Source organism: Cavia porcellus, unplaced genomic scaffold, assembly GCF_034190915.1.
Source record: "Cavia porcellus strain 051 isolate PalLab524CR breed Dunkin Hartley unplaced genomic scaffold, mCavPor4.1 scaffold_29, whole genome shotgun sequence".
Classification (NCBI taxonomy): Eukaryota; Metazoa; Chordata; class Mammalia; order Rodentia; family Caviidae; genus Cavia; species Cavia porcellus.
Window position 1 is genome coordinate 12,010,143 of NW_026947512.1, and position 26,706 is coordinate 12,036,848.

The following is a 26,706-nucleotide window of genomic DNA, read 5'->3' on the forward strand; positions in this document are numbered from 1 at the left end:
CTCAACACAGTTTGGGCCGATTCCCGCTCTCAGAGCTTTCACGCGCCTCTCTCCCTGCCGTGTGGATTGGGACACAGTAGTGGCAGCAGGAAATTCAAATCGCGGCTTCCAATGGTGCGGGATCCAGCTTCCACACTGAGATTTTATCTGTTCCTGTTATAGTATCAGGATTGTATTTCCAGTTGGTTTCTCTCAGCTTAGTTCGTTCCTGGGTCAGCAGGGTACATCTCCCCTTGCTTAGGACTCCTCACACAGCACCACTCCTGAATTCTAAACTGGTAATCTCAGAGAGCCTCCGTGGCTGCTGTTATTTGTCCACCATGTTCTCCCAGAATAAATTTCAAACCCAATAAACATAAAGAAAACTACACCAAGGCACATAAACATCAAAGCCTTTAAAACCAATGAAAAATAAAAATTTAAAAGCAGCCAGAGAAAAATTCACATTATATCCAGAGGAACATCATAATAATGTTAACATTATATACAGCAAAATTATAGTAAAGATAGCAGCAATCTCTTTAGAAAAAAATGCAAACAAACAGAACATGCTGTGACATTTGTAGAGAACTAAAAGAAAATACTACCAATGTAGAATTCCATACTCAATGAAAATATCTTAAAGGGAAGGTGAAATAAAGACTTTCTTTAATGTGCTAAAGCTGGAAGAATTTTCTGCCAGCAAACCTGTGCAAGAAACGTTATAGGAAACCTTTTTAGGTATAAAGAAAATGATATGAAATGGATCTTTAGATGTGGAAATTTTAATCTACTCATGGTAATGTGTAATCTATTTTTGATCTCTGTGAATTTGTATGTTCTGTATCAATCAAACCACATAGTATCAGAGTTCTTCATTATTCATGGGGGTATGTTCTGTGATGTCCACCGGATGCCCGAAACTCTGGACAGTACAGAACTCTGTGTATAGTATGTTTTGTCTAATACATACACACATACTTATGATAAAATCTAATTCAGAAAATATGCTCATTAAAGGAGATTAATAACAATAATCATGGCCTAGGGAAATGACAACAGTTTTACAGCTGATTATGTTGTAATAAGTTACTTAAAACTTGGGGTATTGAATTTTGAATTCTCTGTTTTACATTGTCTGCATCACAACTGACTTCAGGTAACTGAAATTATGGAAAGCAAAACCACAGATAAAGAAGGAACTTTTCACATCTGACTTCTTTCACTGAGTATTTTCAAGTTCAGGCTATAACATGTATTAGTCAGCACTTTATTCCTTTCTGTGGAGGAATAAAGTCCCACTGCAGAGATACACCAAATCTGTTTATCCACTCATCAACTGCAGGCACTGAGTGGTCGACTGTGTTTTGGCTACTATGAATAATACTGCTATGAATATTCATGTACAAATCTTTATGTGGACATACTTTTTTTGTTCTTTTGGCTATATACCTAAGTGTATGATTGCTGGGTCATGGCTTGTGCTTATTTCTAAAGTGAGGTTCTTTTGGAGTCAAATTTGTGTGTATCCAAGCTAAATGTTATGTCCTAAGATTTGTCTCATCTTGAAGCTCAAGCATCGTAAAGACCATACACAATAAATAAGTGAATAAATAAATAAAAATAAAAGAGTGCTATTATAATGTTCCATCATCCCTGGAAATTCAGAAGATACAATGGAGAAATTTTTAAAAAATGGGAGGTTGTGATTGTCTTAGAGACTCATCCCAGTGATAGTTTCCATTATGTTCTTTTCCTCCATCCTCTGTCTTATGTTTTCCATGCAAGATCATGTGTCACATTAAACTGTGCTTTATATTTCCTTTCCAGGCATTTCTAAAATGTACACTGATTTCTTTAGAGGACAATCATTGATCCTTTGTAGTGTCATGCACATTTTTTTTGGAGTTTTTCGGGGTGCTTCAGATGCAAGTAACACATTTAGAGGTAAGAGCATTTTTTGGGTCTATATATTTTCTAAAATCATTCTTGTGGAAATTGAAATACATTTGATGACTTACTGAAATTACAATATGTTTAATATGTCTTCGCTTTCTGTATACTTTATTATTGGACCAACTAAAATGATATATCAGATAACAAAAAATAATTGCCATCTATGTGTTTTCTTGGACATCAAAGGGCAAAACATGAAAAATGATTTCATCTCCCTCACTATGCAATGTATATACATATACATATGCATGATTGCGTTGTGTCACATTTTACCTCTTTCCTGGAACAATCTGACTCTCAGTGACTGGATGTTCATAATTGGCATGATCCTGTATTTGAATCTGGAGGTGAAAACATAATTCATGTAGTATTGGAGAGAAGGTCCTAGAAGTGACAATATCCAGAGTCGTGTGACCATCACTGGGATACGGAATATGTTGCTGTGCTAGTTTTCCAGTTGTGAAACTGGTAAATAGAGAAGAAAGGTGAAAAGGAAATCACAAGATAAAGGAGGAAAATATGCTCTCCTGATATACACTTGTGATGGTTGCAAAAGGAGAGATGTGCACAAGGGAAACAAATATTGGTAGATAAAGTAGTATTTGCAGTGTTTCTCAGTGAAAGAGCCATTTGGCATAGAGAAATTCCTGTACTTACCCACTTATTGTCTGTATTAGTCACTTCCCCATCACTGAACAATATATCCACCACCCAGAATTTAAAGGAAGAGACGTTTATTTGGCTCATGATTTTTAATGGGTTCAGGCTATGTTTGGCTAGATCTGAGGCAGAAACAGCATGGTGGAAGGGCATGACTTGGGAAGTGCTCAATCTATGGCAGCCAGCAAGCAGAGAGATAAGGGAGAGCCAGAGACAGGAATCTACCCTTCCAGGTCACACTTGCAGGGACCCACCTGTTCTGACCTGGCCCCCCCTCCTAACACATGAGACTTTTGGGGGACATTTCAGTGCTTCTTATTGAAGAAACACTAGGCATTTAGAAACATGACAATTTTTGTCATCTAGTTCTATTATTTAAGACTCTCCTGACACTTAACCATTTGTTGCCCCTAGTACTGATGATTATGACTAATGAAAAGTTTGCTTCTCCGTTTCTCTAAAATTTCCTGGAGTAGGGTTAGGAGTTGCAAACTGATTACTATGACCCTGGGTATGATTTACTTAGCCCTGGCAACAATATGATGCTTAATCTTGATTGTCAACTTGATTGGTTTGAGAGCTGACTAGGGGACTAGAAAACCCTAGATGTGTCCAGGTGAGTCATGGAGGCATGGCTTGTATCTAGTCCCTGGTCCTTTCTTCTCTGGTGTCTTTGCTTGAGCTTTGCTTCCTAGCTGCAATGAAGTGAGCAGTTTTGCTCTACCATGGCCTTCTACTATCATGTTTTGGCCTTGAAGCCAGTAGATCATGGACTGAACCTCTGAAACTGTGAACCAAATAAATTTCTCTTTTAATCTCCAATTTGTCACAAGGTTTTCACATTTATGCTCCTAGCCCACCTCCTGAGGACATTTGAATATTCTGTCTCAAAATAAGCAAACCTCAGTCTATATAGAAAAGATAACCTGCGATAATCTTTTTTATTAAGCTTTTATAAGATGCTCCTATTTGCTGAAGAAATTTTGAAGGACTCCATTCAAAATCTCAAGAGCAAATCTAAGTGCCATCAATGAATGAATCAATGCATGAACTCATTGCTCAATTCTTTGTTTCTTTTTTGTAGAGCTACATTTAGTTTTGGGAGTTGTCATGGACATCCTTGGAAGCATCATATGTGGATACTGCTGTGCAAGAGTCATTGAGTTTATATTGACTGACCCTTTTAACAATTCACTGACTAATATCATCCTCAGCATTTCATTGGTGTACATGACATTCTACACTGGTAAGGCTGACACAAATACAAAAAAATGCTGTCCTCAAAGTAAACGTTATGAATCCTGGTATTTGTCTTAATCTTGATTCCAGTTACTTTTCTTCAACAGTGTCTCTTTTTTGCGATCTGCCCACGTGTCTTGGCATATATTGTGTTACTGTCATCTGTAGCTCTTTCCTGTTGTCTTTAGCACAGGAAAAGTGCTCCTTCTAGCAATTCCACGTCTTGTCCTCTTGCATTTATCTCTATAATCACTCTCCTTCTTTTTGAGCTTTTCCCTTTGACCTCGCAGGTAGTCACTGGTGGTCCTCTGAAAGAGGAATGAGCACAGAGATCACTTCTGCTGTCACCCTGAGCAATACATCTGTCACATGAGAAAGTTCCGAGAGTTGGTCCCCATGGCTTTTCGGCTCTGTGGCCTTCGATTCAATGGGTCATAATCTGAGGAGGCTGTTGAAGTGTCCTTTGAAGTGTCTTACCTGCAGTCCTTTCCTGAAAGGAGAAATTACACATACTGATACCTGGAAAGTAGGCTGGAAAATGAAATAATTAGAGGAGTAAGAGTACCCAGCACTGGTGGACATTCAGCCAGGATAACTGGGCATTGAAATGTTTGCTGGCCAGCCCAGGAGCCATAGTAATGATGGCCAACACTGTCAATTTCTGCTTTTGATCTCATCTCTCAGAGTGCAACAACCTCTATGTCTTAAACAGCTTAGAGGTTAATTATTCCTCTCTTCGCCTCCAGTTATTTAAAAGCATTACTTCCTCTACAGATAAATTGTCACAGCAGGAGTGGGAGTGCTGCTTATTGCTCTGAGTCAGAAAAATTACAGAAAATATTCACTGGAGACTCATTTCCTTCAACTTTTTCATTTTTTTCTCCTATGAAGCTTTTGTGGCTGTCTTAAATCTCGAAAAAAAATTATTGAGTCTTTCTATTTCTCTGCCAGACTGTGAGTTCCTTAAAGTGGAGTCTATACTTGGTTCTCTTATTTGTTCTATCTCTGCCCAGCAAGCTCAAAGCTTTCCATATGCATGATAACATAATGCACGTTGGCTGAATAAACTGATACTAGTCTTTGAAGAGCTTTCGAGTTAGGTGGACTTGTGTTCAAACGCCAGCTCCATAAATATCTTATTGGTATTAAATAACAAGCCTCACTAAGCTGGAGCTTCTTCATCTGTAAAAGTGGCCAATAACTTCTAGTTCCTAGAGGGTATCAGAGCAGAGAGAGACATGAATGAGCTAATGTCTGTTGTGTGGCTTGTTTATGCTGCTGAGCTGTATGTAGATAGAGTTCCTGTTGGGTTTAAAGAGCTAATTAGGCACATTTCTTCCCAACTCCATATTCGTGGCCATGAAATTGCCCTTGGTGGGAGTCTCAATTACTGTGGATACTGGAAGACTATAAATCAAGGACACCCCAGACTCACACATACACACAGACACCTAGGAAAGTTGTTTAAAACATTTACCAGAACGCCACTGAGTTCAAAGTATGGCAGTTAAGAAATATTGATTCCTTTCACTTTCCCTTTTTAAAAAAATGGAGCTGGTGCACACCTATAACCCCAGCACTCAGGAGGCTGAGGCAGGAGGATTGCTGTGAGTTTGAGGCTAGCCTGGGCTACATAGTGAGACTCTGCCTCAAAAAACAAAACAAAACAAAATGAAATGAGTTGTTTCCAGATAGTGCATGGCATCCTCTAAGATATGGGAGGATGGGGCTTCTAGAGTATGCTAGTATCATTTCCACATTAGAAGGCTCTCAGTCCTGACGCCCAACTTTCCAAGTTGAGATGAATTTGTCATCTAAGGAAGCAATAAGAATTCCTTATACTCATTTAGGCATGCAGCCAAAAAGCTTGATCAATTCAGCTCAATTCAATTCAAATCAAATGTATGCCAAAAAGTATTTAAAATCCAGTCATAGAGGCCACACCAGCAAGCAAACCCAGTCTGGGAGCCAGGGCCATGTTCGAGCTGCCAGCAGACTGGAACAGCCAGTCCCCAGCCCCTTCCAGTGCACCGGCTTGCAAACAAGAAGATCCAATATTCACCCTCACACTACTGTAAGTGAATAGTTTATCTGGAGAAACACAGACTGTGATGATAGCCATGGAGGTGCAACGCAGCTGGATGCCTATAGTGCTTGGTGTTTCACTAACATTGCAGGTCTAGGGCCAGTGGTCTGATACGGGTTCAGAGGATAGTGGTACACAGTGGGACATCTAGGGGGGATTTCCTTCTGAGGGTTGCAGCCATTGTTGATTCCCTATGGTCTTGTTTTGAAATCCTATATCATTTCCATTGTTTTGTTGAGTTGGATTTTATTCTCTTTTGTTTTGTTTGATTATGTCAAATCTGATGGCAGAAACAGCTATTTTGAGGATAGCAACATATATTATGGTTGCTATTTTGGATTTACTGTTGGTTTGTTTTGAAGTCCTTTATTGCATTCATTGTTTTGTTTTTATTGTTTTTATTCTATTCTGTTCTGTTTGATTTTTACTGTGTCTGAAGTTAAATGCAGCTATTTTGAAGACATCAAAAGGCATTACGGTAACTATTGTTGATTTTGCAATTGCAGTCCTGTGTCTCTTACACTGGTTTGTTTCGATTGGTTTTATTGTATTTTATTCTCTTTAAAAAATCTAGTCATACAAATTAAATAGAGTTGAAAATAAGATTTGGAGGGACAGCTTCACTATATCACAGTTTGCAGCACTACTGGTTATACTGTTACTGGCTATTTAAATTAAACTCAGGTAAGTAAGCATATAAAAATCTAAAGGGAACTTAAGTGATTAGATAAGTGAAAGGAACAATAAAATACTATCTAAAGTAATAGACAGTATTAATTTACTAAGCAGGAAGTGAATAGACAAATTAATAACACGATAATAATGATTACAATTTATTCATTGGTACAAAATGTGCCAGGCAGTTTTTATGGAATCTGATTTGACTTTCACAACAATTATACAATTGCACCTGTTTTCCAAATGGAAGAACTCAAAGGAGAAAAGGAAGGTCATGTTCCAAAAGCAACCAACTTTGTCCTGTTCCAAAAATTCATCCACTTTTGTTTTTCATGTTCTTTCTTTAGCTTTTTGTCTGTTGTTTATAATATGTTATTTGAGAACTCTGCAGCCTCGCACTGTTGGTATTTACAGTATTCAAACATTCTTCATGATTATTTTTCTTGCCCCAGGCTACACTTACAAATCTGTTCAGAGCCCACTTGTGTTAGGGAGGCAAAAGACAAGCAAGCTTCCAAGATCTTCAGGAACCAAATGAACACTGGACTTGGTTCATGGCTCCTGGTGCACACAGCACAGTGCCCCCTCGGTGCCAAGCAGAGACCGTTTTACTACTCTTGATTATCTTTATCCTCAGTGACAATCTGGGGTTGGCCAGTGGGGTCAAAGAGGCTTGATTTGGGAAGTCTGTTAGCAAAAAATGGCTTTTACATTTTACAATGTTTTACAAGATAATGAAAGAAAAATAATTTGTGGTATGTGAAGATTTATGTGAAATTCAAATTTTAGTGTCTAGAGATGAAGTTTTGTTAGATACTCATTTGCTTGTATGCTGTCTGTGTCTACCTTTGCACTCCAACAGCTGAGTGAGTAGTTGTGGCAGATGCCATGTGACCCACAAAGGTTAGATATTTACTGTCTGGCCCTTTACCAAGAAAAGTTTCACTACTCCTGATTCCTGAGATTAGGTCAATCCCTTGAAATAGCTTTCTAAGTCAGCAGTACTCCTCTCAAATTCCCCACCACCTCTTCCCTCAGGATAAAGTACCTCAATGTGCAGATTTAAATGCATTTAATTTTACTGTTTTTTTTTTTCCCTCTCCCCAGCGGAAAATTTTGGAATGTCAGGCATTGTTGCTTTGATCACTGTGGGACTGAATTTAGATTCCTTAAGCTTTAAAGCAAACATGGAGCATGTAATTACTAAGTAAGTTTCCTATTCTGTATTTAATACAAGTCTCATAGTTGTTAAGTTCTTAAGAGGTCATGCCTTTGTGGATGCTACTAAAATTCCCTTTATATAACTTTTTAAAAAAACTTTGACGTTTAAATTTTGTTCTGAGTTACATTTGCAAAGAACTTAAAGTACCAATAATTATTGACATTTGTATTTTCATTATAAAGTATCAGTAGCTGAGAGATCATAGTCTTTTTTAATATAACTTTTTGATAGACTTTTACTTTGAATTGTGGATGTAAAGAAATAATGATTTTCTCCCTTTGTTTAAGAGCATTGCTTAAACTGTCATTTCCTTTTTATTCATCCTAGATTCCTAATGATGTTTGCATCCATATATGAACATTTAATCTATACTTTCTTGGGCATTGTGGTTGGATGCGGAGAAATCGAGTATTTCAAATTTCACGCTATAGTTTTCTCTCTCATGTTGTTTGTGACAGTGAATTGTGTAAGGTAATAATCATACTTTAAAGTTTATTTTCTGAGCTTAGTTATGAAGTCCAGGCTTAGAACTGGGAATCAATGGTGTACAGCAAAAAAACGAAGATCTTGATGTGGCATCAGGAAACCTGCTGTGTGATCAGGGTCTTGACAATAGCTGCTGTGCCCCTCAGGTAAAGCAAATGCTCTGCAAGGTCTGGGAAATGAGCCAGGGTAGACCAACATCACCCTTGACAATGCAAATTCTGGGTCCACTGAGTTGCTTCTTGGGAGACGAGAGTCAGGAAACAGTTTGAACATATTCCCTGGGTGGTTTTGACTCAAGGCTAAGGTTTGAGCACGCTGCATGAGAATAACGGCTCTTAGCATTCTTGTTGACTTTCATCATCATTTACTATAATCAATAGCTATGGTAAATTCAATTAGTTCTGACTCCACTCGCGTGCCTCTAGAATGTCAAAGCTAGCATGTGATAGCCGTATCTCCCATAAGAATTCATAATGGTTTCTTTGCCACACCAGCCAGTGGCCAATGGAGCGTACTTTTTTTTTTTTTTTTTTTTTTAATTTAAGAGGAAAAAGAGAAAAACACAAAACAAAACAAAGCAGTGTAAGGTTACACATAATACAGAACTACAAAAAAAAAACATAACAGTAAGAAATCACCTGTTAATAGATTACATATTATCATCTTGGAAATAGTTGCTTGAATCACAGTATCAAAGAATACAAAGTAGACATTCAAACAGAGAGACTGCAAACAGCTGTGTTCAATGATCCAAAAACATTAATATAGTCAGCTATTTAACATCCCTAAACACACTTGCTGTTATATCCGTTAGAGCTCTTTTTTTTTTTCCCTCCCTCTCTTTTTTACAACAAAATTTATACATTTTGGATTTTATTACTCCTTAGTTCTTATTACTTTTTTGGGGGGGAGAGAATAAAGTCAAATACGTGTCCTCATGGAAGTTGCTTCTACGGATTCCAAGGCCCTGAGCGGATTCAGGCGCTCACTCTTACATAATTCTACCCGCCTCCCCCAGTCCTGCCCCGTCCATGTTGCGTCTAACTTTGGTGGCTGTGTGCTGAATCTGTAGTCATCTGGTTATCTGTTCTCTGTTTCTAGGTCCGGATCTCTTGAAAAATCATTTTTAAATCAATCGTTGTTTCCTTGCATAATGTGTGTTTATCTTTGGTTCCAAATCCCATCTTTCACACTTGTTAGGTTTGTTATTGTGAATATATGATTTTGCAAAGTTACCTAATCTAAATTTCACTGTGCTTATTTGTAGAATGGGCTGAACTTTCAGAACTATCTCAGAGGTGCTATGAGGATTAAATGTAGTAATCCGAGTCTAAGTGTATAACCCTTCCTGGTGCAGAATAGATGCTCAGTAAACTTAGTTACTACTATTATTATGGGTATCCTTATTTTCTCAGGATGAGAAAGCATTTTTGAAACTTTAAAGCAGTGAAAGTGTTCCCGAGTGAAATTATCAGTAGATTTTAGAACAAAACATTTTAAGTAAATTAAAAGAATGAAACAAACCACTGTACATTTATTTAGCCTGCAGATATTTATCAAGATATTTATCAAGTATCTACTAAAAGCCAAGCATTGTTCATTTAAATGATCAAAGTAGTCCTACATTATGTATGTCAATAGGGAGTTTACATTATTATGGAGGATTCCTGCAAGGGAAAGCATATTAAATATTTAACATTATGTAATAGACAACGATGAAAATTATGAAAAATAAAGAATGCAGGTTGAGGTATGTGCTCACAGGGGACAGTGAGCTGTATCTTCAATAGGGTGGTCAGGGTAGCTTCATTTAGAAAGTGATGTTTCAATAAATATATGGAAGAGGCCAGAGAATGAGGTGAATATCAAGAAAGCTTTTTTAAAAAAAGCTATATAGAGGATAGGTGCGGGTGTAGACTCTGTTTCTCAAAAATAGAAATTCTCTAAATCGACTTGTATGATTCCTAGCTGAGTAACTGATACATTATATGGTTTTTGAGGTTGAGATATGTCTGATTTTACTTTTGCTGAAATCTCATTTATTCTAAATCATCCAAAGTACAATACTGATAATTCCTTGGTATAGCTCCCCTAAAGATAGGTTCTATGATCTGTTGTAGAAAAATGACTTACCATGAAGGCACAAATGGAAATTAATTAGTATATGATTTTTTTTTGATCTCGAGAAAATCTTGGTTGGATTAAGTTTATTAAAATGTGTACAATAATTTTATCTTTTGGCCATGATCTAATTCTATGACCTTTTGACCATGTTCAATTCTAATTTCTGAATTTGGCCATTTTATGGCCTTTCATGGAATAGATTATCTTGTCAATATTCTTTTAAAAAGTTTTCATGCAGGAATTTACTATCTAAGTGTAAGTACACAATACATAAATAATAAATCCCACTATTTATATAAAACTTCTAGCATTATCTTATTCTAAAAGAAATATTCATATTTACTTAAGCGAAACAAGTTTAAAAGGTCTAGAAGTGGAAAATATTAAAGATCCACATGCAATAAAAAGTGAATACAAATTATTCAACTCCACAAGTACATTCACACATTCATACAAGTACGTGTTCACATTTTTCTTTATGCAGAGATAACACATACATACACAATGTGAAGATTCTGGCAAAAAAGAAAATCAAAGATACTAACAATATTCTCAAGTTTTAAAAATGGTGTGGAATATGTTCTAGCAATAACATTCTATATTAATATAAACTCTTGATTTAATTTCATGATTTTATGCCAGAAGTATGGTTGGTTTTAATTTTGTTAAAAAAGAAGATATTGGTACCATAACACACTGGCTTATTAATAGTGAAGGCATTTTGTATTCACTGTATCTCAGTGTGTACAAAAATTTTAATACTGATTATTTACCATGATGTTTAAATATTCAAAATCTTTTCAACATAAGAAAATAGTTGCACACATTTAAGAGTGTTTTTAAAATAAAATTCACAACACTATTGTGAATTGGTTCCTTTGTGGTTCCTAGTAATAAGTTTTGCCTTATTTTTTCACATAGTATAAGTTATATTCACATGCAGGGTTGCATTAAAGCCCAGCAGTTTTTAAGCGATGTTATCAAAAAACCATAGATCTGCAATACACCAAAGGGGGACAGTCTTCATAGAACCCTTCGGTTATCTTTGCAGTTAAAGCTGCTCTTTTTGAATATCTTTCCACTTCAGTGTTAAATTATTAGGGTTTCATTATGTGCATTAAAAATGATTTTGATTTCTCCCACAGTTCAGAGTTGGAAATCACTTAGTACAGTCCTGTTTTGAATAAGCAAATGCTCTAGTACATGAAATCTCTCAATGCAACTCTGATATACATAGTCTCTACATCCTTAGCTGTATTACCAGTAGATCCTGGAACCAAGTAAGACAGTTTCCCTGTTTTCACAATCCATTTAATTGTTGTTTTGAAATCTGAATATTTCTGTCATTCTCTTTTGTATGGTTCTATTTTCATTTTGTTACTGTGTAAGACCAGTGTAAATCTACTCCTATAGATTTTTCAAATATGCTTTTAAGTAATGACTTTATTCAAGGCAACAAGTCCATATAACAGCCAAGTGAGATGTATTGTTTTTCTTTGTATAAATGATTGGTAAGCACACAGAATATACAATCTACCACAACTCCAAGATCTTCTATTCTTATCAAATAAGCTACAAATTCACTTATAATTCTCTTTATCCAGAAAGTTAAAGCTACATTTCAATCTCAAATTCCTGCTAAACAATTCAATCTCAAACTCTTGGGCTATCCTTTCATGGTCCTCAGAGAAGTTTCACAGGAAAAACCCACTGTATTTTGACAATGAACTTTCTGACTGTGAAGACTCAGACTCACTACAGCCAACCAGATTTAGCATATTTTTTCCAGGCAGTTCATATATTATTTGCCTGCCAAACTCCAGTATTATTTTTTAAACTAAAAAAAATGTAGAAAACAGATTTAGTTTCAGAAAGCTTGTATGACACCAATAAACTGCATTGCTTTTTTCTCTCCTGAAAAAATTTTAAAGGAATTTATCACTGAGTTCATAGCTTCAACATAAGTAATATGAGGTGTGATTTATTTACTTCTAATGTTTTTTCTGTCCACAGGGTTATTACTACTCTTGCAGTGACTCCTATTTTGATGCATTTGGGTCGTGAATATAATTGGCAATTGGGAATGGTTATTGCCTGGTCTGGAATTAGAGGAGTTTATAGCCTACTCTTGGCTCCTGATGTTTATAATCTGGCTGAACAAAAAGTAACGGCTCCACATCTGGTAGGAAAAATCATGTCTTGTGATTATTTATCCACTGCTATTTGTAGGACTTGTCATTGTATCCAATAATAAAATTAGTTTCAAATTAGACTTTAAAAATGTATTATTTTTCTTTTCTTTTTGAGACAGGGTCTCACTAGGTAGCCCAGGCTGGTCTTGAACTTGCAATGATCCTTCTGCCTCAGCCTCCAGAGCGCTGGGATTAGAGACATGAGTCACCATGCCTGGCTAAAAAAATGCATTTTTTTAAGCAGAAAAGAACTGAGAGAAAGGTTTATTTATGTTGGCAGTGTGAAAGGGACCAATACATTGTACTGGTTAAGGACAGAGGTTTTAGATAGACTTGGCCTTACATCTTGACTCCATCCTTTACAAACTTGGTGACCCTAGGGGAAGTTACAGAGTCTTTCCCAGACTTGATGTCCAGTTGAGGTTGAGATAATGCTTAACAAATGCTATTTTTTTTTTCAGTATCTGTCAGAAAGCACAGAAAAAAATACCCTTATAGAGAGCATTATAAGCCCTAAAGATATTAGAACAAAAGCATGAATGTTGGTTAAGTGCACGAAAGGAAGAAAGAATTTATAAATAAGATAAAGATTTTATAATAATGATGTTAATGATCTAGTTATGTTTATATCATCAGTACTAATTAAAAAATTCAACCCAAAATTTCATTATCTCCAAAGATTTCTCAAAATCTTTCTCCTCCGCTGGGGGGCAACATCTGTGCTGTGACACTGCAGGTAACATCCAAGGAGCCTAGGGCACCTGCAGGCAGGGTGTAGGCGCCTCCTCATTTGTGACAGATGGCGAGTGAGCCAGAGAAGGCGACAGACCTCTTTAGGACTAGTTCCCAGTCACGTAAACCTCAAACCTGTTCTAGGGAAGGAGGAAACCACTCAAATGTTATACCTCAAGATCACCTTCCCATTTGTCAAAGAGCATGAAAGTAGATGGACAGTATTTCCTGATATTGTCTGATTTTCAGCTTGAGATTTTTTCATCTTTACTATTTGGCTATTTGACTCTTACCCAGAAGGTCCAAGGAAAGACTGTCAACTCTTAGAGGCAATAGCCTTCGGTATATAATACGATAGGGAAAGAACTCGGATGCTCTAACTCTCAAGAGAGGACATGTTTTTCTTGATAGATTCCTCATCACATCTCTCCTGAGGATTTATATCCATGGGCCTTGTCTGGAAATTAATTTGGAGTTTAGGTAAACTGGTGGCTTTGCAAAGATTTGGGACCTTCCATGTTCCAAGTGAAAAGTATCAATAACTAACATTTAAGAGCTTTTAATTCTCTTTTATGCAGTGAATTGGTCCCAAATCGAATGGGTACCCTTTACAGTACTTCCTAATTCTGTCTGATGTTATGAATGCCCTTAGCTCCATCTAAACCTAAAGAATGGTAAACATCAAAGAAGGATCTGGGCGTCAGTGTGTTTCACAAGCACTCTAGGACAGGTGACAGTCATCTGCCAAGTCTGGAAAACACTCTGGAGATGATAATTCTATAAACTGCACTTTTCAATGAAGGACACTGAGACTCAGAGGCCCCAGGCCACATGGCTAATAAATAGCAAAACCAAGGCTGATAAATGTGCTATCTTTTGTTCATGCATAGCATGTTCTCCAACCCTACCGCAGCTCCAGCCTGCTCCTTCTGGGCCTGGTACAGCTGCAGTAATGTGGGTGGTGCACAGTCCTTGTCCCAGACACAAGTACCAATGCCTGGGGTGGCCAGGGCTTACCCCACCCCTCAAGCTCAGGAGCCATGTCCATGAGGACTCCCACCCTGCCAGCCATGGGTAGCTGTTGCCGGAATGGGCAGTGTGGAAAGCTTTTCTCCGTATCCTTATCTCAGAATCTATAAATCTATCTATAGTTCCTCATTTTGTTGGAAAATTAATTTTTGCATCAGTATGTTATGTCCAAACAAGGTTTACAAAACATCCCTTTTATCTTAATTTACTTATCAAAAACTGAATTAAAAATGTGGATTAAGGGGCGGGGGGGTAAAAAATATGGATTAAAGTTGAACTTTGATGGTTAAATGGATGATTATCTTTGGAAAAATAACTTAATCTTTTGGTTCTAACCATTTGTATGCTTTATTTTAGTTTATATTCTTTATTCAAGCAGTATCACTGTTGACTATGGGAATAAATTCATACATGATGACTCAGTCAGCTAAGACATTAGGTAAGGCATACATATCATTCTAAAGACATCATATCAGAACAATACCTGTGTTCCTGTGTTTACAGCAGCACAATCATAATAACTGAATCCTGGAGACAGCCCATGTGTCTGTCAACAGATAAATGGATAAAGAAAATATGGTACTATAAATAATGGAATGTTACTCAGCTGTAAAGGATAAATTTTAGACATTGTAGAAAAATGGGTGCACCTGGAAATATAATGTTAAGCAAAATAAACTGGACACATATTGGTATGGTACCTCATTAGAGTAAGGCAAAATGTAAATAAAAAGCAAAATAAAGGACTGATAGAAACAGAGAGATAGATCTTTTACAAACAAGAAGTGGTACAGGGTCCGGGATTTAGCTCAGTGCCCTAAGCGCCTGCCTGGCAAGTGCAAGACCACGAGTTCAATCTCCAGTACCAAAGAAAAGGAATACAGAAAAAGGGGCCAGGGGATTAGCTCAGTGGCGTAAGTGTCTAGGAGTGGTACAAGAGACTGAGAATGAGGGAAGAAGGGAAGGGAATGGGGAAGCATAAAAATTATTTAAGATGTGCCATATATGTGTAATAAATACAATGAATGGAAACATTATATATCATTACATGAACTAAAAATAATAATGAAAATAGGGAAGGGGGATGTAGAGCTAGAGGAAAGAAGGTGGGTAGGAGGGGAAGGGGAATAAAACAGAATCAAAAAGTGATATGCAAATGATATTCCTCCCCACGATGACTGGAAACCTCATGCATTGCAAGCATGTAATTTTATTTTGAACTTAAAATAAAATTTTAAAGGACACCATTTTAACTCATTATGAGACGTTTCACATGCAGTTTCAAAGACAGAACAGCTTCACTGAGGTGGAATTGAGTGAACAGGCAAAGGTCAGAATTCAAATGCATACCTCAACAAAATACACACTGCTGCAAGTGTTTTGGATATTCAGGTTTGCACGCCAGGAAACAGAGGTGTTAAATTTGAGGGGTGTTTTATTGTAGTGGCTTTTACATTTCATTACATACAAGAAGCATGTGGAGAACTCTTTAAGTCAAATTCTTAGGCCAGTTTGATTTTGTGGCTGCAGAGCCGAGCCCAGGAATCCTGTTTCCTAAGCTGCCCCCTACTTGCAGGGAACACAGGTTGTTCTCTACCTTTTGAGAAATACCAGTGGGTGCCTTGAAGTGGAAAATCCTTAGCAGTTGAGTCGGATAAAGCTGAGTTGTATAGCCAAGGGGAAATAGTGGATACTTTGGGGGGAAATTTTTCGATTAAAAATTGCCATTGCTCTAGTCACTGTGTCCTGGCTATGCAGGTGACTTCACGATTTACTGACATCATATGACTTTATTTTCCACTGGAGTGTGTGAAGGCCCTTTGCTTTTCTTTCTCACAGGTCTCTGTGTTATTTCTCTCCCAAGACAAAGAGTTATACAAAATGTCATTCATCACATACAGCAGATTCGACAGAACACAATAGCTTTATTTAAAACGGAGAAACTTACGACGAATGTTAATTGGACTTTAGTAGAACAAAAAACCAAGATTGAATATGCTATTCCTGTGAGTTCATACCTGGCAAAAAATAATCTTCCTTTCCCTCCCTTGATCTGCTTGTCTCATCTTAGTCTTTAATAAAAAACCTGGTTCTTTTAACTAAATGTCAGAAAACTGAGGGGAGATATTTACTAGCTTTGCTAGCTTGGTGAAATGACTTCTTTGAATTCTTTCTCTAAAGAGAAGGTCTTGGTAATTATCCTTAGTTACACAACCCCAGGAGAATGGATGCTTTTACAAACTGGCTGACTGAGTATCAAGCAATGGTCTCTGCTAAGATGATTTTTCCAATGAGCTGAGAGATGTAGAAAACTCTCCCTGCATAATTATTAAAAGAAGCAGAAATCACAAGCTGATCAGAAAGTAGTAAAGAATAAACAGGTTTGGAGGAGAATCTGGCTTTTAATTCTTCCAAAAGATATCACTCTTGAGGCTGAGACAGGAGTTTCACTGTGAATTTGAGGCCAGTTTGGGCTACATAGTGAGTTCAAGGCCAGCCTCAATTACATAGTGAGACCGTGTCTCAAAAACCAAAAACAAGAACAAATAAGAAACAAAACAAAACAAAACAAACCCCAAAAACTCTTCCAAAGAGTATTTCACAATTGAAACAATACTTAACCATAATTTTAGCATTTCTGATTTGAATTACTGAAATTTTTGTCGAATATAGCACTTGCTATCTTCTTATAGTTTTTATTTACTTTTACTTTATCTCTTTGTGTTTTAAAACTTAGTCTGATAATCGTCGGGTTTCCAGTCTGTTGTGTGATGATGAAACTAGCGAGTGTCCAACCGATGAAGTTTTAATAGAAGAAGCCAAATTGCACGTAGCTATAATGCAAATGGTCGGTACTGTTTAAACATTTTCAAAACTTTTAATCTTTAAGGCTTTCTGGTGCCTTAGAACAAATATTTCTCCTTTCTGATAGTCTATTGCTTATTAAAATTAATATTTGATTTATTAGAATTTGGACAAAACTAAAAGCAAAAATTTAGACCCAGTCTATTGATAAGAGAGGCAAAAAGTCTATGACTGTGTAAATATGACACGCTTTGTCCACTGACTATAATTGTTTGTATTCTTCCTGCATTCAAAACATACTTGGCTTCTTCCAACACCCCTCAAAACTTCAATCTATTATGGTGTCAAGTAGCCCAGCAGCTCCTGATCTGCGTTTGGTCCAGGCGAGAGGCTTCTTGATTGCATCTCCTTCAGTATGACTTCTCTTGATCTAGAGACCTGGGAACTAAAAGGACAGTGTATCTGCACCCTACACACTGAACTCTCAGTGATAATAACAGATCCTTCTGTACGAGCAGAAGAAATACATAGAAATCAGGAGACAGGAATGGTGGTGCATATCTTAATTGTAGCCCTTGGAGGAGGCCTTGCAGGAGGATTGTTGCAAGTTCAAGGCCATCTTGGGCTACATACTGAGTTCAAAGCCATCATGAGCCATAGAGTGAGACCCCGTCTCAAAGGAAAAAAAAAAAAAAAAAAAAAAGAAAAAAAAAAAAAGAAAAAGAAAAAGAAAAAGAAAAGAAAAAGCAAGCTAACAGGCAAGAAAGAAATCACTGACCCATGATGACTATGAATCCAGGGGGTAAATGCACAACTCTTTCCATTCTTTCCATTTCTATAAGAAATAAACCCATGCTTGTAGCTGAGTGACTTTCTTTTTTAAAAAATTTTTAAAAAATTTTATTTAGGGGCTGGGGATTTAGCTCAGTGGCATAAGCGCCTGCCTTGCAAGCAGGCAGTCCTGAGTTCGATCCCCGGTACCGATAAAAAGGAAAAAGACACAAAAAATTTTTTTATTTAAAGAAAAGCTAAACAAAACAGAAAATGGGTAGAAATAGGATATACTTTCAAAGAAAAAAAAAAAGAAATAGGGCTGAGGATATAGCTCAGCAGCATAAGCGTCTGCCTTGTGAGTACGTGGTCGTGAGTTCGATCTCCGGTACCAAAAGAAAAAAAAAAAAAGACGTACTTTCAAAGAGAGAATAAACAGTAAGAAATCACTAGTTGATATTTGCATAGTATCCTCTTACAAATAGTTATTCAAAATACAAAAATGGAGCATATAAAGTGGGGATTCAAATAGCAAGACTACAAATAGTTCAACTATCCAACAAAAACTTTGTAATATGGTTATCAATCTTATACACTTAAACATACATGCAGTTATCCATATCTTCATTTATGTTGAGATTAAACTAACCCAAGCAGGCTAAAATCACTCTGAACAAAGAATAGTATTGCTGGGTGTCACATTATGACATTCCAGAGTCAGCACTGGGTACTTTAGTGTCTCTTTTTCTTCAAAGATTTGTTCATCATGTGTCATAAACTGTTCTCATAAATTGTTTATAGGTTTTTATGCATGCATGCGTCTTAACATGCAATTCTATCCTCTCTATATTAAAGGGAGAAACAAAACAAAGCAAGACAAAACAAAACATATTCCTATAAACACATGAAATAAGAAAAACATATAAGACCACTGTACAAGGAGTTCTACCATGGTTACTGTGTTGTCTCTTGTTATCTTCAATGCTATATCATCAGACATGGTATAATTGAATGTTGTTGGGAGCCGCGGCCGACACCGGTCGCCTTACTTGGCGGACGTAGGGCCTGTGGGTGGGAGCGGAGCCTGAGCTAGATTGCCCCTCCCATCGAGTGAGCCAAGTTGGCGCCTGCTTCCTGCCCCCTGATTGCCCTGGCGACGTAAGCAGCCCGCGCAATAGAATAGTCTGCCTAGCAACAACTGATGTTAGCCAATCAGCCCGCATCGCGCGCTTTGAACTGATTGGCCACTGTTACCCTATAAAAGTAAATGCCTCTCCCGCCACGAGGGAGAAGCACAGAGAGAAAGCACAGAGAGAGATAGAGAAAGTCCACCGGCGAGAAAGGGCTGGTGGCAGAGAGGAGGCCTCGCGGGGCCCACGCGGAGACAAATAAAGGCAAGGTTGCACACCGCCAGACTTTGTCGTGTGTCTTTCCTGCCGGCCGGGAGCGACCCCGACATTTGGTGGCCCGCACGGGGACTGATCAACCCCGAGACATGGCGGTGGTGTGCAACGCTCCAGCGTGGTGCTGCCGGACAGGTGAGTTGGGGATAAGCCTGGGCTCTGGGTGGTGCGCACCTACAGGGCTTTTAGACTCCCCTCAGGCTCACGCGTAGGTGACGGGTTCTTTAAGTCACACGCGGTGAGTAACAGCCCTTAGAGGTTGAGGATGGGTAATTTACCGAACGCGGAGGCGCGGCCCTTGGTAAAGGCCCTTAGAAAGCTTTTAAAAGCTAGAGACCGCAGGGTAGGTCAAAAAACACTGGAACTATTCATAACAGAGGTAGATAGGGTGGCTCCCTGGTTTTTACCCACAGGGCATTTAAACCTGCCGTCATGGGAGAAGTTAGGCGGGGACCTCGCCTCGGCGGAATTGGGAGGCGATATTTCGCCGGCTATTCGCCCCCTGTGGGAAATGATACATGCATGCCTTGACTCCTATGCCGAGTTGCGCCGCAAATTGTGTGCGTGCGCCGCTCGAAAAAAGCAGAGAGAGGAAAAAGGACCCCCGAGAGCCCTCTGGCGGGGAGGAGATAGAGAGCCATCCGCTCCGCCCTGGAGCTCTTCTCCAGAAGTGGCTCCCCGCCGAGAGGCCGCTACAGGGAACCCTCCCTTCTCTCAGCCGGCACAGGAAGTGACGCCCCGTTCCACTCTGTCGCGATCGCCGTCCTACGTTGCGCCGCGGGGCGGACGGTATTTTCATGGGCGGCTACTCTGCCGAGCAGGCTGAGAAAAACGCCGGTCGAGGAAACGGGGGCTGGGGATTTAGCTCAGCGGCATAAGCGCCTGCCTTGTAAGCAGGCAATCGCGAGTTCGATCCCTGGTACCGATAAAAAAAAAAAAAAACAAAAAACGAAAAAGACCAAAAATAAAAAAAATAAAAAATAAAAAACAAAAAGGGGGAGTAAGCCAAGACCTGCCTCCAAAGGCGCGGTTATCTATGGCATGACAATGGATGGGCCCGGATCCGGTGGTTAGCTGGAACCGAGGCGCGGTTTGTGTTTTTCCGCAGGAACCGGGACGAAAACCACTGTGGGTCCCAGAGAGGTTGACGCGACAAGTCCCTCGACTAAAGATCAGGCCTGTTCCACCAGAGGCCAACCGCAGACCCAACAACAAGATGAGCCCTAAAAAAACTGCAGGACAATCCCTTTTTGGGGAGCCTGGAATGGCTTGCTCCCCTATGTTTTACCATTGTTAGGTCCCCTGTGCTCCTTGCTTCTGTTCTTACTTGTAGGACCATTCTTGCTCCGATGGGTCACATCATTTATTAATGGGCGCCTTGCGGCGGCCCGGCGTCAAGTACGCCTGGTTGCCCATGCAGCCCTGGCAGCAGCCCGTGATGGGCACAATGACCCCCAGGCCTACGCATGGCTCGCTCTGGCCTACGACCGGGTCTAGGTGTGGCGGGTCTTCCGCATTCCTTCCCTAATGACACCACACAGCAGGGTAGGTGAGTCAATGACGGGTAAGAGCGTGCCTCCCCAGCACGACTCGACCTAAGCCAGGCCCTACCCCATGGCGCACGAAAGCCGCTGGATTACTAGAATCTGACCAGATCTAGATGCCTCTCCGAGGGGATCACACGGAGGGGCATGAGTGCATGCCTATGTGCATCCAGGTTCCGTCCAGTTCACTCCTGGCCCTGGAAAAAGGACGAGGGTCTCAAGGCCTTGGCGGACCCGGGGGCGGCCGACCAGGGTCCAAGCCAAGGGCCTACGGTGGGCCTCAACACAGGGCATAAGCCTCTGCACTCGATCCAGGGCGGGCTGCGATGCATACATTCATTCAAAGTAAATAAAATAGGGGGAGATGTTGGGAGCCGCGGCCGACACCGGTCGCCTTACTTGGCGGACGTAGGGCCTGTGGGTGGGAGCGGAGCCTGAGCTAGATTGCCCCTCCCATCGAGTGAGCCAAGTTGGCGCCTGCTTCCTGCCCCCTGATTGCCCTGGCGACGTAAGCAGCCCGCGCAATAGAATAGTCTGCCTAGCAACAACTGATGTTAGCCAATCAGCCCGCATCGCGCGCTTTGAACTGATTGGCCACTGTTACCCTATAAAAGTAAATGCCTCTCCCGCCACGAGGGAGAAGCACAGAGAGAAAGCACAGAGAGAGATAGAGAAAGTCCACCGGCGAGAAAGGGCTGGTGGCAGAGAGGAGGCCTCGCGGGGCCCACGCGGAGACAAATAAAGGCAAGGTTGCACACCGCCAGACTTTGTCGTGTGTCTTTCCTGCCGGCCGGGAGCGACCCTGACAGAATGTATCAGTACATAACATAAAAACATAACTTTGTATATAGTATAAAACTTCAAAAACAGTTCGTAATCAAACCAGAATGTGTATCGTAGTGAGTCTTGTCATCTTCAGTGTAGTTGCCTATACTCTCAGACTTGATACTATCAATCATATCAGTTTTGAATAAAATCTGTCGATACCAAACAGCAATCAAACAAACCAGATTTAACTAAGATCAGTCATAATAAAACAGTAGAAGTCATATAGGGCTCCAGATTAAGTTAATAGGAAATTAAAGATGATCACTGTACTACATCCTGATGCTTTGGGGATAGCAGTCTCAAATCTCAAATCCTCAAATCTAATGCAAATAGACAAACTGGGACAGAATAAAATCTATCTAAGCAGAGTGGTGTGAGTAATATGGGTTGTAATTCTTGATACACTGTTAACAATATCTTCTGCCATCTTTTTAAAGACTATCCCTCCCCTTTCACTTCCTCAGGGTGCACTGTGCATTTTTGGGTCTCACCAAGACCCTTGGTTTTAAATTGGGGGGAGGGGCAACCTGCTATTTACCTAAGTGGTTCCGAACCTTCTCTCTCTTGGACTTGATCAAGCCTGACTTTCCAACCTATCCACAAATACTGGTCTAGTTGCCCCTATTACTCTCTGGTTCCCTGTCACATAGAGCATTATTTTCTCATATTTGATTTTCAGTGCATATACCCTTTTTCAGGTTAACTACATTTCCTATAAAGAGTATCTTGGTGGACCCTACCTCCTGATCTACTCTACCTGTGATTCTCTTTTTTTTATTTAGTGTATCAATACCATCTACATTAGAGACTATAATCAACCTTCTCTGCCTCATTTTTGTTATGCTCTTTTTTTGCCATTAGTTGTCTGCTGGTCTTCTTCATTCTGCTTTCTGCTCCTTTCATTGAGGTCTCTCTGCCACTGTACCTGGAATCCTGGTACTTTTCTCTCTCTCTAGAATACCCTGCAGTAACTGTAGAGTTGGATTGGTGGTCATGAATTTCCCCAGTTCCTCTTTGTCTTGGAAGCATCTTGTTTCTCCATTAATTTCTAGAGACAGTTTTTCAGGGTATATCAATCTGGGCTGGAGGTTATATTCTTTCAGGGCTTGGAATATTTCACTCCAAGCTCCTCTTGAATTGATAGTTTGTGTTGAGAAGTCTGCTGTGATTCTGATGGGCCTTCCTTTATGGGTGATCTGCTTCTTATCTCTAACAGCTTTTAATATTCTGTTCTTATATTGAATTTCTGGGATCTTGATTATTATATGCCTGAGTGTAGTTCTGTTTTGGTTGTAGGTGGCTGGAGTCCTGTATGCCTCATATATCTGAATATCATTTCCTTTTCCTATATTTTGGGAAGTTTTCCTTAATTATTTCTGTGAATAGCCTTTGTAGATCCTTTGTTTCTACCTGTTTCTTCATTCACATTCTTTATTCTCAAGCTATAGATCCTCTTGTCATCTTCTAGCCTTTGTATTGTAACTGCTTATTTCCTTGTTTTTTTTTTAATTTTTATTTTCATAATCCCACATTGCAAACCTGTCCTCCAGTTTGGATAATCTATCCTTAGTTTCTTTTAAGCAGTTTTGCTGTCTTTCCATAGAGTTTTTAATTTCTTGGTAATCTCTTTGAATCTGCTTCATGCATTCTATGTTTCTTTATATTTATTATCAAATGGTTCTCTCCTCTGTGTTCCTCCATTCTTCCATTTGTATCTTTTTGGGAGTGCTTAGCATTTGTTTTATTAATCTATTTATATCTTGCTTTACTTGGTTAAATATTTCATTTTTGAACTCGTCTATGAGGTCCTGAAGATATCTCTTTATGTCCACTGATGCTGAGTCTGATATTGCATGTTTGCTGTCCTCAATCTCTTTTGTATTTATCTTTCCTGGATCAATGTTCTCTGGGTTGGGGGCTGGCGACTTATTGCTTCCTCTTCTCATATTTTTTTGTTTCTTGCATACAGGCATATAAAGGAGGCCCCAGTCCCTTTTTTGGTTGTTGTTAATTCTGATTCTTCTCAGAGGCATTGTCTAGGTGGCCCTGCCCACTCCAGTGTGCTATTGAGGTGCAAATAGGGATGGCCCATGCTGGCCTCTCCCCTTGGGTCAGCAGCCCTCTGAGGCCTTCACCGCATTAGTACGTGCAGCCCGTAGGGAATTGGTCTGGGACACTCTACTGGTTCCCAGCCAGGGGTGTGACCCAGGCCAAGCACCTCTTACCAATCCCTTCTGGGAAGGGAACAACTGACTGAAGTCTCTGCAGTACCTTGTTTCTGCCAGTCCTTCCCAGTTCCAAAATGTTTTCCCCTTTCCTGCAAAAGGGTTTTATTCCCGACACTCACCGCAGGTCAATGCAGGTCCCCTACCGGCTCTCCATCGGCAGATCCCGACCTCAGTGCGTCCCGTGCCCCGGTGCGACCACGGCTCTGTCGAGTCGAAGTGGTGGGAACCGGGCAGTTTGCCCAGTTGCAGCCATGTGAGTCCCGACACGCCAGTCAGTGCGGTTCTCTGTTTCGCTGCTCCCTTCTGCCCTCACATCTCCCCACCAAGGCCTTCAGGCTCGCCCGCCACCAGCTTCACTGTGCCCGTGCATCTCCGGGTCCCAACAGTGCTTCTGGCTCAGTGGGACTGGCTCTGGTGAGAGTGTCACCAGCTACCGTCTTCTTCTGTTCAAGTTTTTCTTTTTTAAAATTCTTTCTGTGGGCTTCAATTCTCACTTTAGTTTCTTCCTGGGTCAAGGGGATCTACGTCTTTCCTGCTTTTCCTTCTCCAGAATGGTATTTTCCAGCATCTGGGCTGTTTTTCTCAGGCTTTTTACTTTGCTGCTTACTGTTCCGCCATGCTCCCAGACTCCCAGCGGAGTGGCTTTCTCAGGCTTTTTTGTCCTAGTAAGGTACTGGAAGGCTTATATTCACATACAGTGGTTTCTGTCCCTTTGATTCCAAGTTGGTGTGATTACCTCAAAAACTTTGTGCATTTTCCATACATCTGATTATAGTCTACTTCACCCCTCAGTTTCTTTTCAGATGAGCCACACACCAGACAATACAGCCAAGAGTCTGAGAAGGCCTTTAATCTTGTTGAAAGGGAAGACTAAATACCACTTTGAATTGTTTGGTGATATTAAAAAGTGTCTGCAGGCAACACCCTTAAATCGGTCTTGAAGCAGAGGCTGTATTTTATGGGCAGCACCCTGCAATTGGTTTTTATTCCTGGATCTTTTGCCAGCTAGAGAAACTACAGATATGAAACAAGTTTAGTTTTCAATATGACAAATTATGGCCTGTGTATTTGCCCTAAGTTATGCTTGCAGCTTGAACTGTTTCTCTTTGGTTTGTCTCTCTTGTCATAGGCAGCTAAGCATAAATCTACTGTTTTAATATTTCCAGAGGACTGGAAATCTAGCCTTTTCCTCAGCAGGTCCATTTATTAGGTCCACATTCGACCTGCCAAGTTGCATCAGGTGACTGTCTCATCAACTGTACTTACTTGCACAGCGCAGCTGTCTGTCTGCAGCCTCCGATGCAGTTTAGTTACTTCTCTTTCCATTTTTGTTTATTGTGCCTGACCAGCCCGTGCCCACTGCTCAGTCCCATCGTAAATGCCCCATGTTTTAGTTTTTTGTTCTGGAGGCTCTCCAGGTTTGACATTGGTTACTGTTTCAGTTAGCTGTGCTGTGTAACAAACACTAAAACTTAGTGACCAGAAACAGCAGTGGTTTCTTATTTCCCATGTTTCTGTGGGTTGGATGGTTTTCTTGTTGATCCCTTCTGGGATCTCTCCTGTGTCTCTGGTCCTCTCACAGTGCAACTGGGATTGGAGGGTCTAGGACATCTTCACACACAGGTTTGGCAGTTAGTGCTGTCTGCCTTCTAGGACACTGGCTTTCTTTCACATTCTCCACCAGTAGGCTGGATCTGGTTTCTTCACAGGGAGGTGGTCTCAGGTCCAAGGAGCATGAGAAAGGAAGATGCAAGGCAACTTAAGTCCTAGGCTCTAGAATCTGCACAGTGTCACTTCTACTTTTGTTCTTTTAGGTAAAGAAATCACAGAGCCAGCTCAGATTCAATGAATGGAGAAGCAGATGCTACCTCTTGGTGGGAGGAGCGGCAGTGTCAGTCATGCCCCTGGAATGGTCACAGGGCCTCATGGGGTCATTGCTATGACAGCTGACACCCCACACTTATTCTTTCACATCAACAGTTCCACCCAGTGACTCCCTTCATTTTATCTGTGAGTGGCTCTCCTGTGACATTTGTTCTGCCTTTGTGACTACTGTCTTTTGCAGACTCCTCTGTGAGCTCCTTTTGCTGATTCTATGCCTTTAATTGAGATGGTCCTCAGGACAGTGAAATCTATTTTTCCCCTTTCTTTATTCTCAGCTGTGCTCATGATTTTGACCCCATACATTAATGTTTTTTAAATTTGTAACCTTCCTCTGAACATTTTACCTCCAGTTCTTTAGATTTATAAATTTTATCTGAGGCTGGACATCTCCCCCGGACCTTCCACTGGTATTCACTCAGCTCCATCTTGAATTCATCCTGAGCTGCTGCCGTACTCCTGGCCTTAGCGAATGGAGCCATTGCCCTGTTGGGGATGGGGTCTGCCTTGTTCTTTGCTCCTTCTTCAAGTTCGATCAGATTTACCCTGTAAACATCTTCAGAGTTTCCTTTGTATAATATTTGTCGGGCACATCCCTTTTCATCCTTGCAGTCTTAATTAGGCAGTCATAGTCTCTTGTTGGGTAATAATTTTCCGCTGGACTCTCTGCCCCCAATACTTCCATTCTCAAACCACAGTGACTTCCTACAAGACAGATGGCACTGCGTCACCTTCCTGCCTAAAACCCTGCATGGCTCCTCAATGCTTGTGCTTTCCAAAGTGAGTTCCAAAAGAACACTTGTCCATGGGATGTTAATAGACTCTGCATAGAAAGAAAGTCTCCCCACTCACGTTAGTTTGGA

At 40.1% G+C, this 26,706-nt stretch overlaps 1 protein-coding gene and 1 pseudogene across 1 annotated transcript in view; one reads left to right on the top strand and one right to left on the bottom strand.

The window, feature by feature from the left end:
- The window catches only part of Slc9c2 (solute carrier family 9 member C2 (putative)), an 83,971-nt gene that overhangs the window by 23,227 nt on the left and 34,038 nt on the right, over positions 1-26,706 (top strand). The window contains exons 6-13 of the mRNA XM_063239890.1: positions 1,810-1,926; positions 3,680-3,841; positions 7,706-7,805; positions 8,148-8,291; positions 12,444-12,612; positions 14,741-14,822; positions 16,223-16,389; positions 17,121-17,231. Coding sequence (XP_063095960.1) covers positions 1,810-1,926; positions 3,680-3,841; positions 7,706-7,805; positions 8,148-8,291; positions 12,444-12,612; positions 14,741-14,822; positions 16,223-16,389; positions 17,121-17,231 — 1,052 coding nt within the window. The remainder of the gene's footprint in view (positions 1-1,809; positions 1,927-3,679; positions 3,842-7,705; positions 7,806-8,147; positions 8,292-12,443; positions 12,613-14,740; positions 14,823-16,222; positions 16,390-17,120; positions 17,232-26,706) is intronic.
- Positions 11,627-12,208, bottom strand: LOC106028723 (KATNB1-like protein 1; annotated as a pseudogene).